Source organism: Pleurodeles waltl, chromosome 4_2, assembly GCF_031143425.1.
Source record: "Pleurodeles waltl isolate 20211129_DDA chromosome 4_2, aPleWal1.hap1.20221129, whole genome shotgun sequence".
Lineage (NCBI taxonomy): Eukaryota > Metazoa > Chordata > Amphibia > Caudata > Salamandridae > Pleurodeles > Pleurodeles waltl.
The window spans coordinates 695,058,907-695,075,664 of NC_090443.1; the positions used below are offsets into that span (position 1 = coordinate 695,058,907).

The 16,758-nt window shown below is 45.1% G+C and overlaps 1 protein-coding gene across 1 annotated transcript in view; it reads left to right on the forward strand.

Annotated features, from left to right (window-relative positions):
- Window positions 1-6,890: 6,890 nt before the first annotated feature.
- The window catches only part of LOC138293210 (calcium-activated chloride channel regulator 1-like), a 261,870-nt gene continuing 252,002 nt past the window's right edge, over window positions 6,891-16,758 (forward strand). The window contains exon 1 of the mRNA XM_069232298.1: window positions 6,891-7,068. Within this exon, the coding sequence (XP_069088399.1) occupies window positions 6,910-7,068 (159 nt within the window). The 5' untranslated portion in view covers window positions 6,891-6,909. The remainder of the gene's footprint in view (window positions 7,069-16,758) is intronic.

The window sequence follows — 16,758 nt, forward strand, 5'->3', positions numbered from 1 at the left end:
ATCGCCTTGGCCTAGGGATACCCACAGCCCTCCTCCCCCACCCAGGCACCTCCACTGCACGCAAAATAGCTGAATGTGCTGGTACTCACCCCCTTGTGTCTGTTGTGATGTCCTCAAGCGCCCATCTAAATCGGGGTAGGCCACCGCCAGGATCTGGGACATCAGGGGGGTCAAGGTACGACTGGCACCCCTCCTAGGTTGGGAGGCCATCCCCAGCAGAGCCTCTGCGGTCTTCCTGCTCCCGCGGCGGATGTCCTCCCACCTCTTGCGGCAGTGGGTGCCCCTTCTGGTGTGGACCCCCAGGGCCCGGACGTCCTTGGCGATGGCACGCCATATGTCAATCTTCTGATGGGCGCTGACCTATGTGACATGTACAGGGGGGGAAGAGAAACATCATCACTTTTCTGCATGCTCGATGTGAGTGGCCCCCCCTCCCCAACCTTGCCATGTGGCACATGCTCTCATCTGTCGTGCCATGCATTCATCATTCGCTGCCCTCCCCTCCATCGTACATCCTCCCCACTCAGCCCAGGCATTGGGCACTATGCATTGCCCCCCGTGTACTCACCTGTTGGTCTGGAGGCCCGTAGAGTAGCGCATACTGGGGGAGGACCCCGTACACGTGCCTCTCCAACTCCTCGGAACTGAAGGCGGGGGCCCTTTCCCCAGTCGCAGCAGCCATTGTCACTTCCAGACCGAGGTCACAGCAGCACTTGCAGTATAGGTCCTCTCCTGTGGATGCTCAGGTCTCGTGTGATCAAGCAAAGAGAAAATGGCGGTTACGGCCGCGGCGGGGCGTGCCGCGGCGGTGCGTACCGCGTCGGTGCGTACCGCGACCGCCGGCGCTCACCGCCATTGGCTCCTGAAACCCATAGGGTTCAATGTTGTCCAATGCGGCTTTGCGCCGCGGACTGCGACCGCCTACCGCCACGGTGTGCCACGCTTGCGCAATGACCTCACTTCACATTGTCACACTTCACAGGTAAGGCAGCTGCCATTTCAAGGGCCCACATGGCTTCATTCCTACTGCGTCACACATGGCTAGGCCTTGCACCGACAATCATACTAGCCATTCAATCCCGAGAGATTCGTGTACTGGGCATGCTGTGGGCACTTACCTGTGGGTTGCTTGACTCTGTGCTCCATGTTGTCCTTCCTAGGCATCGTCCGCTGGGACTTGCGAGGAGACGGAGGAATCTTCCCGTGTACAGACCGCTGGTGGACCTGTCGACAATGGAAGAAAGACACATCATACTCACCTACAGACTCAACCGTGCCACTATACAGGAACTGTGTGCCCAGCTGGAGCCAGACCTGATGTCACCCATCCGCCAACCCACAGGGATTCCGCCTCTAGTGCAGGTGCTGTCAGTACTGCATTTTTTGGCAAGTGGATCATTTCAAACTACCGTGGCCATTTCATCTGGGATGTCTCAGCCTATGTTTTCAAAGGTGTTGTCCAGAATGTTGTCTGCCCTGATGAAATACATGCGGAGCTACATCATTTTCCCTGAGGTGAGTGACTTGCCTACAGTGAAGGGTGATTTCTATGCCCTTGGACACATTCCCAATATCATTGGTGCCATTGATGGTACCCATGTGGCTTTGGTTCCCCCAAAAGACGATGAGCAGGTGTACAGGAACCGTAAAAATTATCATTCGATGAATGTCCAGGTGGTCTGTTTGGCAGACCAGTACATCTCCCATGTAAATGCCAAGTTCCCAGGGTCAGTGCATGACGCGTACATCATGCGAAATAGCAGCATCCCTTATGTGATGAAACTGCTACAGAGACACCATGTGTGGCTAATTGGTGACTCTGGTTACCCAAACCTGCCTTGGCTATTGACCCCAGTGAGGAATCCCAGGACCAGGGCAGAGGAACGGTACAATGAGGCCCATGGGCGTACCAGGAGGGTGATTGAGCGGACCTTCGGCCTCCTGAAGACGAGGTTTAGGTGCCTGCATATGACTGGTGGATCCCTAATGTACTCACCAAGGAAGGTGTGTCATATCATTGTGGCCTGCTTCATGCTTCACAACCTGGCTTTGCGACGCCAGGTGCCTTTCCTGCAGGAGGATGGTCCAGATGGTGGTGTTGTGGCCGCTGTGGAGCCTGCGGAGAGTGAAGAGGAGGAAGACGAAGAGGACGACACAGACAACAGGGACAGAGTGATACTGCAGTATTTCCAGTGACACACAGGTAATAATCTACTCCTGCATTGTATTATATATGTAACTGTAGTGGCTCTCTACTGTCTGACCTTTCACCCCAATGTATGGTAACTTAGTTGTGTATATCACTTCCTATTTAAGTGATCTCATCCCCATGGAGTGCCCTCTGTTTTTTTTCCCCATGGACTACCGCTGTGTGACACTGGTATGTTGTCATCACAATGTAACTAGAAATGTTTTGTTGGTTATATCGAATACATTTGGTTTAAATAAATAGATAACAGAATCCAGTTGGTTAATGTGCAATATTTGTGTTTATTGAAGTTTTAAAATAGGTGTATAGTTCAAAAAGGGTGATGGTGGAGGCATGTCCATGGCAGTGTCCAGACTGTCGTTCCTACAGGTCCATTGTCCATATGCCTGTGGAAGGTGGAGCAGGGGCAGTTCAAGGTTGGACAGGGTAAACAAGTGGGACAGTGGGATGACATCCGGGGGTTTCCGTGCATGGCGGGGGTCTTGACATCCTACTCTGTCTTCTTCCTCGATCTCAGGCCTTTCTTGCGGGTGGTTCTTGTTCTGCAGGGGGTGGGGTCCGGGAGGGCCGTTGCTGTTGTGTCGGGCCTCCTGACCACTAGCGCCGGTGGAGGTGGTGGGCTGTTCTTCCTCCATGCTAGTGGCAGGGGCCCTTTGGGGGGCCACATGGTCCCGCAATGTGGTGACAATCTGGTTGAGTGCCACCACGATTGTACCCATTGTGGAACTGATGCTGCGCAGTTCTTCCCGGAACCCCATGTACTGGCCCTCCTGCATGGCCTGGATCTCCTGGAACCTGGCCAGGACCGTCGCCATCGTCTCTTGGGAGTGGTGGTACGCTCCCATGATGGTGGTGAGGGCCTCTTGGACAGTGGGTTCCCTAGGCCTGTCCTCCCTCTGTCGCACAGCAGCCCTACCAGTTCCTCTTTGTTCCTGGACCTCTGTCCCCTGGACGGTGTGCCCACTACCAGTGCCCCCAGGTCCCTGTTGTTGTTGGGGTTGTGGGTTACCCTGGGTGCCCTGTACTGGTAGACACACCGCTGCTTGACCTGTCCTGGAGACAGAAGCATGGGCCCGCTGGGTGGGTGCTGTGCTGGTGTTTCCTGAGGAGGGTAGGTCTGCTGTGGCCTGGGGCTGACTGAGGGTAACCGATTGTCCAGAGGTCCCTGATGGTCCGGGCTGGTCATCAGGTTCTAGGTCGACAGAGCTGCTGTCATCACTGGGGGCCTGTTCTGGGGGTGGGATGGACAAACCTGGACCCTCCTGGCCGGTGTGTTGGCGTTCGGGCCCTGCAGGGGTAAAAAAATATGGTTATTGATTTTGTGTGTGCCGTGGCGTGTGATTTGTGGGTGCCCTTGTCCCCCAGTGCTGGCAGTCCCATGTGGGAGGAGTTGTGAGGGTGGTTTGTGGGGGGTAATGGGTATGTGCAGTGGTCATGCTTAGGTGATGGGTGTCCATGGTTTGTGTTGGCATTCAGGGGTTTGGGTTGGGTTGGGTGGGTTGTGCTGGTGAGACATTAACAGGGAGTATGTGTGCTGGGGGGTTAGGGTTGAGGGTGGGGGTGTGGGTTGGCATGCTGGTGGTTGGGGGGGGTGAAGTAGTTGAGATTAGACTTACCAGAGTCCATTCCTCCGCCTACTCCAGCGAGGCCCTCAGGATGCAGGATGTTCAAGACCTCTTGCTCCCATGCAGTGAATTCTGGTGGAGTGGGTGGGGGTCCGCCGCCAGTCTTCTGCACAGCGATGTTATATCTTGACACCATCGACCGCACCTTCCCCCGTAGGTCATTCCAGCGCTTTTGGATGTCTTCCCGATTTCTGGGATGCTGTCCCACAGCGTTGACCCTGTCGACGATCCTTTGCCATAGCTCCGCCTTCCTGGCTATTGTGGTGTGCTGCACCTGTGTGCCGAAGAGCTGGGGCTCTACCCTGATTATTTCCTCCACCATGACCCTGAGTTCTTGGTCCGTGAACCTGGGGTGTCTTTGGGGTGCCATGGGGTGGTGTGGATGAGGTGTGGGGTGGTGTTTGTGGTGATGAGTGTGGTGGTGTGTGGTGTTTTGTGCGTAGATGTGGTGTGGGTGATGTTGGGTTCCTGTGTGTGTTGTGGTTTGCGTTCCCTGTGCTCTCTCTCTGTGTATTGCGCCTTGTCTCTGAATTTCGATTTGTGGGGGTTTGTAGGTGATGTGGGTGTGTGTTTTATATGGTGATGGGTGTGTGGGTGTGGTGTGTGTGTATGTGTATCAGGTGTGTGTATTTCGAATTGTCCAATGTGGCTGTGTTTTGTAAAGGTGTGTGTATTTTGAGCGCGGCGGTGTGTACCGCCAATGGAATACCGCGGTTGAAAGACCGCCGCGTGGATTCGTGGGTCGTAATGGCATGGGCGTATTTGTGTTGGCGTGACGGTGGAGGTTTGGTCATCTCCAGTTTATCGCTGACCGCTGATGAGGCGGGCTTCAGTGGATGACGAGTTTTTGGTGGTTTGGCAGTTGTGGGTCAGAATGACCGTGGCGGTTTACCGCGGCCGCGGCGGGATGTTGGCGGTCTTCTGACCGGCGGTGAGAGCCTTTTACCGCCAGGGTCAGAATGACCCCCTCTGTTTGCTTTTTAAAGACTTAAGACACTGTATATCACTTTTCAGTGATATCTCTACAAATTCACATTGCAACTTTATTCGTTTTGACATACAGTTATCCTGATAAATATTATATATTTTTCTAAACACTGTGTGGTGTGTTTTTGTGGTGCTGTATGGTGGTATTGTATAATTTATTGCACAAATACTTTACACATTGCCTTCTAAGTTAAGCCTGACTGCTCGTGCCAAGCTACCAGAGGGTGGGCACAGGATAATCTTGGATTGTGTGTGACTTACCCTGACTAGAGTGAGGGCTTTTGCTTGGACAGTGGGTAACCTGACTGCCAACCAAAAACCCCATTTCTAACAGGAAGTCAATCCAGAAATCTGCATCATGGAAGTCAATGCATCGCCGGTCCGCGTGTAGCAGAACTGGTGCATCGACCCAGTTGGTAGAGCAGCAACAGCACATCGCTTTTGGAACCAACACTTTGCCCTGGGAGCCTGACGTATCAGAACAGTGCTTCGCCACCACAGTATCTTTGGAGATCGACACATGGAGAAACCCGGAGCATGGGACTTTGGAACCAACACATTGCAGCCCCAGCGCTTGTCTTTGTAACTGAGGCATCGGCATCACTGTGGCACAGATCGATGCATCGCCATTCCTCTGAGGACCCAATCGAAGCATCTCACCATGCATCTCTCTGTTGTGGCCATGAAAGGTTCATTGTTCACTGGGGCCTGCGTGGGTCCTGTAGCCTGCCTGCGCTCCATCAAGGTATGCCATATCTTTACTTTGCCCCAGTCCAGCATGACCCAAAGTCATTCCTTACGTGTTGCACTAGAACTCTTTTATTCCACTAAAAGTCATAACTTAACTTCTACATATTGTTTTTTGTCATTTTGGCTTTGATTTACTCATGAAATGAGTGTCTATTTTTCTAAACCTGCGTGGAGTATTTTTGTAGTGTTTTCATCATGTTACTGTATGTAAATGTTGCACAAATACTTTACACATTGCCTCATAAATTAAGCCAGACTGCTGAGTGCCAAGCTACCAGAGGTTGAGCACAGGTTAATCTGGAGTGTGTATCTGACCTACCTTGGCTAAGATGGTGGTCCCTACTTGGACAGGGTGCATGCCTCTGCCAGTTAGAAACCCCATTTCTAACAACATGGCAGTGTAAACTGCACATACAGCCTCTGAAACAGCCTCTGCCTGAGTCATGGTTGGGGACTACTTAAGTGGGTGACACAATTAGGGCTGCAGACCTGCAAGTAGCATTTAATTTAGAAGCTCTGGACACATGTTGTGCACTGTACTAAGAACTTATAAGCACATTAAATATGGCAACTGGGAAGAAGTAAATCTTACCAAGTTTAAGGGAGAAAGCACAAGCAATTAAGCACTGGTTAGGAGTGATAACGTGAACAGAGTCCTAAAGCCAGCAAAAACGAGCTCTGAAAAATGGAGATGGTAGACAAAAAGTTGGCAGGAAGACCACCCTAAGGCTGTCGGGTCTAGCAGTTGCCTTGAACACCCTTGTGTGGGGCAAGGGAAGTGCAACACTATTCTTTGACAATGACTATTTAGCTACATCGTTTAAAAAACAAACAAAAAAATAATAATTCTCTCAGACCTGTAAATCATCATCAAACTCATGTCAGAAATGAAATCTTCATCAGGAAGGCAAGTGTTAAAAAAGCATTTTTTTAAACTCTTTAACTTCAAACATTGTAACGGATATGACCTTTACTTTGAACTTCTTTATCTCTAGCTCTTGCACAAGAATTGGTGGGGATATGCTTTCCCAAATGTGGTAATTTTCCTCTAAGGGTTTATATCCTCATGGACCTTGCCACAGCACGCCCAAACTTATCTATACTATGTTATTGCAGCTGATTAGAGTTTCCCTTCCTCCTTAACATATATTTGCGAACCAGCAATAAACTAAATTGCATGGACAGTTATCGAGAAAAGGTACTGGTTGGGAATGTACGAGACACCTAAGTCCCATAATAAATTATATTATCTTCTTACATAATACAGCGGCATAGCATAAATAATCCTGCTCACAGAGCGATGTTTCCATCGCTGGTTATCTGGCTGGACAGGACAAGATGTCTGCCACACGGAGCCTTTCCTTACTTTTTGCAACTCAACTGTTTTGCATGGTGGCGTGTTCCATGGTGCAGCTGAAGAACAATGGCTATGAAGATCTTATCATTGCAATTAATCCAGCCTTACCTGAAGATGACAATATTGCTATCAAGATAAAGGTAAGAATGATAAAAACAATATCGTCATGACACGGCCTACAGCTTTGCCTTCAACACCAAATCACTTATGTGATCAAATAGTACTAAATGCAACTAAATAGCTCCATCGAAAAAGGAATAGGGATCTCGGCAGGCACAAAATGCGATCTCATACTATAAAGATTCCATGTTGTCAGTCAATATTTTTTAGCACATCTTTTTAAAATAATGTAAAACGGAAAACCAGTTAAACATTAGCATCAATATTTTAAACTTTGAATATAGCAGATTAAACATGTCACCGTTCTACAAATCAGCATCTATTTGCAAAATAAACCATATAAAGACATTTGCGTGACGGCTTTGCGCAACATTGGTCACGGTGGCCCAGATCGATATCCTTTGCTTGATTTTCAGTGTAAGTAATGATGATTTAAATCATTTGTTATTTACAATACCTGACTCGCTTGATAGTTGCTTTCACTTAAATGTATTTCTGGAATTTGACCGAAGACCACACGTCCACCTTACAAGCCTGATAACTTACACAAAACGATGAACGGATAGCTGAGGTAAGAGTGGGGGTCGAACAGAAACATGATGAAAAGACACTAGTCTTTTCCTTGAAAATAGGCATAAAAAAAGTTTCAGATATGTATGGAAAGAGATGAAGGCTGGAGATTTATTACAGTTGAAATGAACATGCTTGTCCAGTTCATAGCTCAATGTACCATGTTAGAAGGATTGTTACTTATGAACTACGAGTAATAAAAGGGTCTTTCTGACAGAAGCAATAACCCACTAAGCTATCAACAGAAAATAACAATCTGTGATCTGCTTGTGTCACGTTGTGCTTTCTAGGAGAAGCATCAACCCGATATGCTACTTTACCATTTGTCTAACCTGTGACTAGTCAAATCACAGATATCTACCTCAAGTGCATTCACCACCAGATTTATCATGCCGTTGTAATTATCCCCTTCAGAATTCCACACACAAAAGGGTCTCTTAGTCTGTTTTTATTTCGGTTCAGTCCGTCAAGCAGAGGGCCCTCCGTTGACCTTGGTGCACGGTGCGATGACACTGGTCACAACGCCCTAAAACTGGAACTGCTTATGATAGGTGAAAATATCTAGGATCTTGCATGGACCAGTCTGAGAATCACAACACAACACAAAACAGGGAAAAAGCAACATCTGTTCTCTAATACATGGATGTTTGTAACAGCTATTTAAAAATCTGTGTTAGGTTTGTTATTGCAGTCTAGTTTTGACTAGTCACCTGTAATAATAAATATCAGTCTACTTGTGACATCAGTAGTCACCTTTAATAGAAAAATTACATCTCTTTTCTACTGTACTATGTACAAGGTAAATTACCCGATGATGTGCATTTAAAGAACATTGCAAGTTATTGAAGAGTTCCTTGACTATATAGAGGAATGAGCCTGAATGCCAAGTTTGTTAATAAGATGAAGAGACTCCATGGAAACTTTCAATATCCTTATAATGTACAGCAGAGTGTACTTTATTCTTTATATGTGGTCACAACATCACCTTTCCTTTAAACCACTAAACCCTTAGGGCCTCATTTAGGAGGTTTAGGCACAGGGCAGCACAGGAAGGATTCTTACTGCACTGCCCTGTGTAAAAAGAAAAGGGCAGGAATGCACGGTATCTATGAGTTACAGCATATTCCAGTCCTTTTCCCCTGCATTGGTGCACAGTGGGCTGCCATGCGCCAATGCAGGCACCATTTCACCATGATACAAAGGTGTCTACATTGCAGGGATGATTATCTTTGTGCAGGAAAACTACTCACAAGAGCAGTTTTCCTCTTTCTATGTGTGCTGCAGAATGCCCATGGCATGCCTCCCTACTGCAGAATGAGCCAACCAGCAACTTGCGATGCATTGCCTCGGTCCTTATCTGCAAGGCCATGAAAAGCCAAGGAGGGTGGCTTTCTGTGGCCTTGTAGATATGGACCTGACCTGAGCACTGACGGACCCTCTCCAAAAGTGACATTCCAGCGGTGCACAGGGGCTTGTAAATAAGCCCCTTAGTGTGTGACCCTTTCATTTGAAAAAGGCAGCATGTTTATAAACATAAAGAATACAAGTAGAATCTCAAAGGCAAAATAAAATACACCAAAAAAGCAGTTAGATATTTGCTGCAAGAAATATGAAATTCCGGTCTTTAGAATTCAGATTTTAAAAATATGTGTTGTAGTTCAGAATGTATAGAAGCATGCAGAGAGCTTCTATCTTTTCTATGTTTATCCAAGGCATGCAAAAAATAAAACATGTTGCCATAAATATCTCCTTCCTTCTTATCACTGTTTATCTAAAAACAGAGCATACTTTATTTCCATTTTCTGAAACTTCAGCTTTAATTATGCTCCATGTCTGACAACATAGTTCTTCTTTCATAAGAACTAGCCAGAGACCATAAATGTAAAAGAAGGTTGGCGGTAATAGAATAGTTTGACCATTTATTATAAGAACTAAAATAATCTCTACTGTACTTAATAAGGATATTGCAAATCACCTTGAAGTTCTGAGAATTTATGATGGACCTCGGCCTTTGCCATCTTTTTCTATATGGCAATAGAACTGTATATTTATTAGCAATGTCCTCATCCCATGTAGAATTAAGCTCTTTACCTCCATCTGCCTACAGCCTACCTAAGACTGTTTTTCAGTGCTCCATTAATGGTTCAAAAATACGTTAAAGAACTCCTACTTTTCAATAACATTATACCTTGCTAGACATGTTAGCAGAGATCAAATGCCAAACTAAAAAATCTATAGGCTCAACAATAAACCCTATGACGGTCTTGACATAAGATTTTAAATATAATGTAATATAATATAATATAATATAATATAATATAATATATTTTCATCGTATTTAGTACTCATTAATGTATACCACCTATTTAATGTAGTTCTCTGCAAATCTCAGGGCACGGCCTTATTTCGTCAAACAACCTTCATTTACAGTGAAATTATGCCACATACTCAAAAGGTACTCATTTACAGTGAAATCATGGTTCTCTTGGGAGATGAGATCGAAAGATAGATATGCTTAAGGAGATCAAAGTTCGAAGAATGTCAGTGAATTTAAAGATGCTACATGATGCACTGAGCACCACAGAAAACATCAACATCGTGAACAATCAATAGCAACCAAAAACAATGATTGTATTGAATAAAAATATTCTCTGTTTGCTATTTCTTGTTGCAAGAGATGTTACCACCAGTTTCATCATTTATTGTTCTTCGATAATAATAAACTGTTTGTAATATATCGTTTATTATTTTTCCCTGAATTCAAAATTATAAAACAGGAGAATTTACAGTAGAGTTAGCAATCATATTTTGAAATACGATTTCGTTTTGTCATCAATTCAGGTAATTTATGTTCCTTGCTAAATAAGCCTATTCCATCCCTCATTTGCATATACACGTCAATTTGAAGGCTCACAAATATTTTAGTCTCTCATGCACAATATGAATATTAACCAACTATCTCATGATTTCAATTGATACCTTCATGAGAATGATGGATGAGAGGCTCTATGAAGATCTGTAGCTACAGTTCTTTTATGAATATGATTGAAGACACAAGTCTGACACGCAGAAGAATGTGGGTGCATCTTCTCAGCACATAGCCAAAGAACGTGAATCTGTTTTTTAATTTTTTATGCACTTTTTTTTACAGAATGTCAATGTCCGTGGCCCTTGTATTGCCTTGTCCCCAGAGATGTAAAAAATTTTTGGAGGAAAATTCTCTCCTTGTTGCTATTTTATATGTGATACGGCCTATTGTAACGATGAAAAGAGTGGAAAGGGGTGGTCAGAGTTTTTCCTTCCTTGGATGAGACACCTGTGGTTGTATGCAGGGCCGGCTTTAGAGGGGTATGACTGGTGCGGCTGCACTGGGTGCTGATTTGCGGAGGGGCACTGACCCCCGGGGAGCACTATGGTTAGCAACAAATTACAATTTAAAAGCACCTGAAACAGAGTTCCTTGTACATCCAGCTTTCAGGCAGGAATAAAAATGTCATGATAATTCTTGTGAATAATGTTCCTGCTAGAGAGAGAGAAAGATCAGACTTGTCTAGTGGCAGTTTTGACTCAGCACAGAGGGTTAATATGCCTGCCACAAAGCACAAATCTGTATTTTATGTGGATAGCTGAGTGGATTAGTAAAGCCAGCCTTTACCAGCACTTTTAAACAAATGAAATGTATTTGAGGGAGGGGCTATGGAGATATAAGGGGCACTTTTGCAGGGTGGTGGTGCAGGAATCCGAAAAAGTCATGGGGGGGTGCCAAAAAAGAAGATTGTCGCACAGGGCGCCACCAGTGCTAAAGCCGGCCCTGGTTGTATGGAGGATTCTGTTTTGTGTGGTCATTGTGGAATAATGAGCATCAAAGAGAAGAGCTTGGCCGCATCCAGATGAACGATTATCATGGTGTGAACAGCTCTTCTGAAGTTTGATGTGGAGAAATAAGGCTTGCCTTTCCATAGAAAAGAGAGCTGATACCATGCTGTCTGTGGTTTTGATTGTTTTACCTTAAAGAAGAACTTGAGTCAGTAAATTAAGCCAGATGGCTTTGCGCTTGCATTGGTTTTGGGTGTGAATCTTTCTGAATTAATATTAGAGAGCCAATCTGGCATTTGGACTCTGGCACTGCCAATAAACAGAACTGTCATCTTGATATGATTATGTTTCAGTTAGGCACTTTAACCTTCTTGCTTGGTTGATGGAGAGGCATTCTTTCATAGGCTCTATGCCTCAGATACAGGTGATTTTCAGGAATAGTGATGTGCCTTTAGTGTGTCTGTGAACTAATGTTAATACCATGGCTGAAGAGAAAGATCACAAGCGGAGCCATACACAGTTTGACGAAAGATCCTTGTGGCCACCTCTGGTCACTTGCAGCTTGTGAGATTTGAAGGAACCCCAGTGGACATGCTGTGCGAACCTGAGAGGAAGGAAGCACACCAAAGAAGGGAGTTGCTAATGAAACACATGCACTGCTGTTAAGTCGAGTAGTATGGTAAGGCAGATATCACACTTGTTTGTGATAAGGAGTACCTCAGCAGTGTGGCTGGTGGCTGTCTCTGTTAAAATATGGGTTGAATCCTGTTAGTTATGCAGGGGGACAATCAGTCAAAATATTTTATTCGTTTCATAAAAGCCATAGAAGCAAACAACATACAAAGGCGTTATATACTTTAAAATATCAAGTTATCTTACAAAATACTCTATTCATTAAAAAACTTCAGAGATACAGAGATACGCTCCAAAAATTCAAGCGGCTTTTCCTGACTCTCAGGGCATCTGACAAAAAACTAGCCACATGAAAACAAACTAACCACAGCTCGGCAACATTGTGAGGTAAATCAAGGCTGGTCTTACTTGACAGAATTCCTTTCCCCTAAGCAGGGGTAAAATGTAACAATGTTGCAAATCACTATAGTAACTCTAAGCAGGGGTAAAATGTAAGAATGTTGCAAATCACTATAGTAATCGCAAAACATAACAAAATGAGTAGGGTCTTGGGGGAGAACTTATTACATGAGCAAGGCCCCAAGTCTTCCACATTGTGTTTACACTAAGGCTCCTCTAAAAGCCAGAGCAAGAGATTCAGTCTAAAGTGTGTTAACAAAACGCGATGGTTGGCTAAAGTGAAAACGAACTTGTGGGTGGCGTTTAGCAAACACATTTAAAAGTGTTTCCACTAACTGGTTCTTAGGCGTGACAATCATACACACCAGTTTCAACTTAGAAATCACACATTAGGGGTGATTGGGGTCTAAAATTATATCCAGCTCTTCTTGGTCATTCAATCCTAAGAGGTTGGACCCTTATTTTGCCAAGTAACCCACACACAGAGCTTTCTTTCGTTGAAACTCAGATCATCACATTGCCCTTCAATTTCAGTCTTGTTTTATCCAGAAACATACATTTTATGCCTGAATCCTTACGTTCCAGTGGCTTAAACTTTTTAAAAATGACAGGACAAATTAAAGTAAAGTGTGAACCCGAATCAGTCATTATTCGGACACCAACCCCACTGATCATAACATTGCAATATGGGTGCTTTCTTATAAACTGTTTCAAAAATGCAATACTGTCACTCTCAGTCTCACCCACACCTCAACCACACCAAATGACATCATCCACATCCACATCAACAGTCAGTATCATATCCTTTTCATCATCATTCTCTGTGAACTCTGACACTTGAGACAGTGTGGATCTGCATACACTACGACCCACTGTGGCAAAATGTAGGACAGGTCTAAGCTGATGCCACATGTGTGTGGCTACCACATCCATTTAAACATATATTAACGTAATTGTTCCTAATTTTGTCTTTTTTGCTTACGGATGACTTTTTTGCTTTTGGACGACAACCCCTTTTTTTACATCCCTGCGTTCATCTTTTGCCCATAGTACATTCACTTTTCTATTAACTCTATTTTTAACCGAAGTTGACATTTCCTTAAAGTATGCATCTGATTTCTCAATTTTCCTTGCAATTGTTATAACTGGTTCCAAATCAGGATTCTCTGTGGATATTAACTGCTGGTGAATCTTTTTGTTGCAGGTTTTGTACAATAATTGCCACTAGTTGTGCTGTCTATGGCCATCTGCTAATTCGGTTTGCAACTACGGAACATATGACTGTTTGTCACTTTTCAGGCATGGCACTTGTGTGGGGCAGCAGGTAGCGTGTAGGCCACCCATTGAGAGCCTACAGTGTGGTTGTGGAAGTAATGGTAGAGCCGATCCCAAACAAATACAAAGTACAACATTAACCCCTTCGCTGCCAGGCCTTTTTCCCCTCAGGTGCCAAGCCTTTTTTTGGCTATTTGGGGCAGTTCGCGCTTAGGCCCTCATAACTTTTTGTTCACATAAGCTACCGACGCCAAACTTGCGTCCTTCTTTCAAACATCCTAGGTATTCTAGAGGTACCCAGACTTTGTGGGTTCCCCAGAAGGAGGCCAAGAAATTAGCCAAAATTTAGTGAAAATTTCGTTTTTTTCAAAAAAATGGGAAAAAGGGGCTGCAGAAGAAGGCTTGTGTTTTTTTCCCTGAGAAAGGCATCAACAAAGGGTTTGCGGTGCTAAAATCACCAGCTTCCCAGCTTTCAGGAACAGGAAGACTTGAATCAGAAAACCCAATTTTTGAACACAATTTTGCCATTTTACTGGGACATACCCCATTTTTACGATTTTTTGTGCTTTCAGCCTCATTCCAGTCAGTGACAGAAATGGGCATGAAACCAATGCTGGATCCCAGAAACCGAAACATTTCTAAAAAGTAGACAAAATTCTGAATTCAGCAAGGGGTAATTTGTGTAGATCCTACAAGGGTTTCCTACAGAAAACAACAACTGAAAAGAAAAAATATTGAAATTGAGGTGGAAAAAATCTGCAATTTTTCTCCACGTTTTACTCTGTAACTTTTCCCTGCAATGTCAGATTTTTTAAAGCAATATACCGTTACGTCTGCTGGACTCTTCTGGTTGTGGGGATATATAGGGCTTGTAGGTTCATCAAGAACTCTAGGTACCCAGAGCCAATAAATTACATGCACCCTGCCTTCCGTTTTCATTCTATACGGGTATACAGCAATTCTTTTGCCGAAATATAAAGAGTAAAAAATAGCTATCAAGAAAACCTTTCTATTTCCAAAATGGGCACAGGATAAGGTGTTGAGGAGCAGTGGTTATTTGCACATCTTTGAATTCCGGGGTGCCCATACTAGCATGTGAATTACAGGGCATTTCTAAAATAGACGTCTTTTTTACACACTCTCTTATATTTGGAAGGAAAAAATGTAGAGAAAGACAAGGGGGAATAACACTTGTTTTGGTATTCTATGTTCCCCCAAGTCTCCCGATAAAAATGGTACCTCATTTGTGTGGGTAGGCCTAGCGCCCACGAAAGGAAATGGCCCAAAACACAACGTGGACACATCCCATTTTTTTTAACAGAAAACAGAGGTGTTTTTAGCAAAGTGCCTACCTGTAGATTTTGGCCCCTAGCTCAGCCAGCACCTAGGGAAACCTACTAAACCTGTGCATTTTTGAAAACTAGAGACCTAGGGGAATCCAAGATGGGGTGACTTGTGGGGCTCTGACCAGGTTCTGTTACCCAGAATCCTTTGCAAACCTCAACATTTGGCTAAAAAACACATTTTCCTCACATTTCAGTGACAGAAAGTTCTGGAATCTGAGAGGAGCCACAAATTTCCTTCAACCCAGCGTTCCCCCAAGTCTCCCGATAAAAATGGTACCTCACTTGTGTGGGTAGGCCTAGCGCCCACGAAAGGAAATGGCCCAAAACACAATGTGGACACATCCCAATTTTTTACAGAAAACAGAGGTGTTTTTTGCAAAGTGCCTACTTGTAGATTTTGCCTCCTAGCTCAGCCGGCACCTAGGGAAACCTACCAAACCTGTGCATTTTTGAAAACTAGAGACCTAGGGGAATACAAGAAGGGGTGACTTGTGGGGCTCTGACCAGGTTCTGTTACCCAGAATCCTTTGCAAACCTCAAAATTTGGCTAGAAAAAAAACATTTTCCTCACATTTCGGTGACAGAAAGTTCTGGAATCTGAGAGGAGCCACAAATGTCCTTCCACCCAGCGTTCCCCAAGTCTCCTGATAAAAATGGTACCTCACTTGTGTGGGTAGGCCTAGCACCCATGAAAGGAAATGGCCCAAAACACAACATGGACACATCAAATTTTTTCACAGAAAACAGTGCCATCCTGTGGATTTTGACCTCTAGATCAGCCGGCACCTGGGGAAACCTAGCAAACCAGCACATTTCTGAAAACTAGACACCTAGGGCAATCCAAGATGGGGTGACTTGTGGGGCTCTGACCAGGTTCTGTTACCCAGAATCCTTTGCATACCTCAAAATTTGACCATAAGAACACTTTTTCCTCTCATGTCGGTGACAGAAAGTGCTGGAATCTGAGAGGACCCACAAATGTCCTCCTACCCAGCGTTCCCCCATGTCTCCCGATAAAAATGGTACCTCACTTGTGTGGGTGGGCCTAGCGCCCACGAAAGGAAATGGCCCAAAACACAACGTGGACACATCACATTTTTTTCACAGAAAACAGAGGTGTTTTTTGCAAAGTGCCTACCTGTGGATTTTGGTCTCTAGCTCAGCCGGCCCCAGGGGGTGCCAGAAATGGCCTAAAATAAATTTGCCCCCCCACCCCCTACCGGGGAGCGACCCTTGCCTACGGGATCGGTCCCCTAGCGTGACGGCGCAAAAAAAAAGTTCCCCAGTGCCTAGTGGTTTCTGCCCCCCTTGGGGGAAAATTCACCTAAAATCGTCCGATTTGCCCCCAAGGGGGGCAGAAATGGTCTAAATACAATTTGCCCCTCCATGGGAGCGACCCTTGCCTAAGGGGTCGCTCCCCATCTCTAAAAAAACAAACAAACAAAAAAAAACACAATTTGTTTTAGCCCTGTCGCCTAGAGGTTTCTGCCCCCCGGGGGCAGAAATGGCCTAAAATATATGTGCCCCCCCCAAGGGAGTGACCCTTGCCTACGGGGTCGCTCCCCTTGCCTGACGCCACAAAAAAAAAGATCCCTGTTGCCTAGTGGTTTCTGCCCCATTGGGAGCAGATTGACCTAAAATCGGCCGATCTGCCCCCAAAGCGGGCAGAAA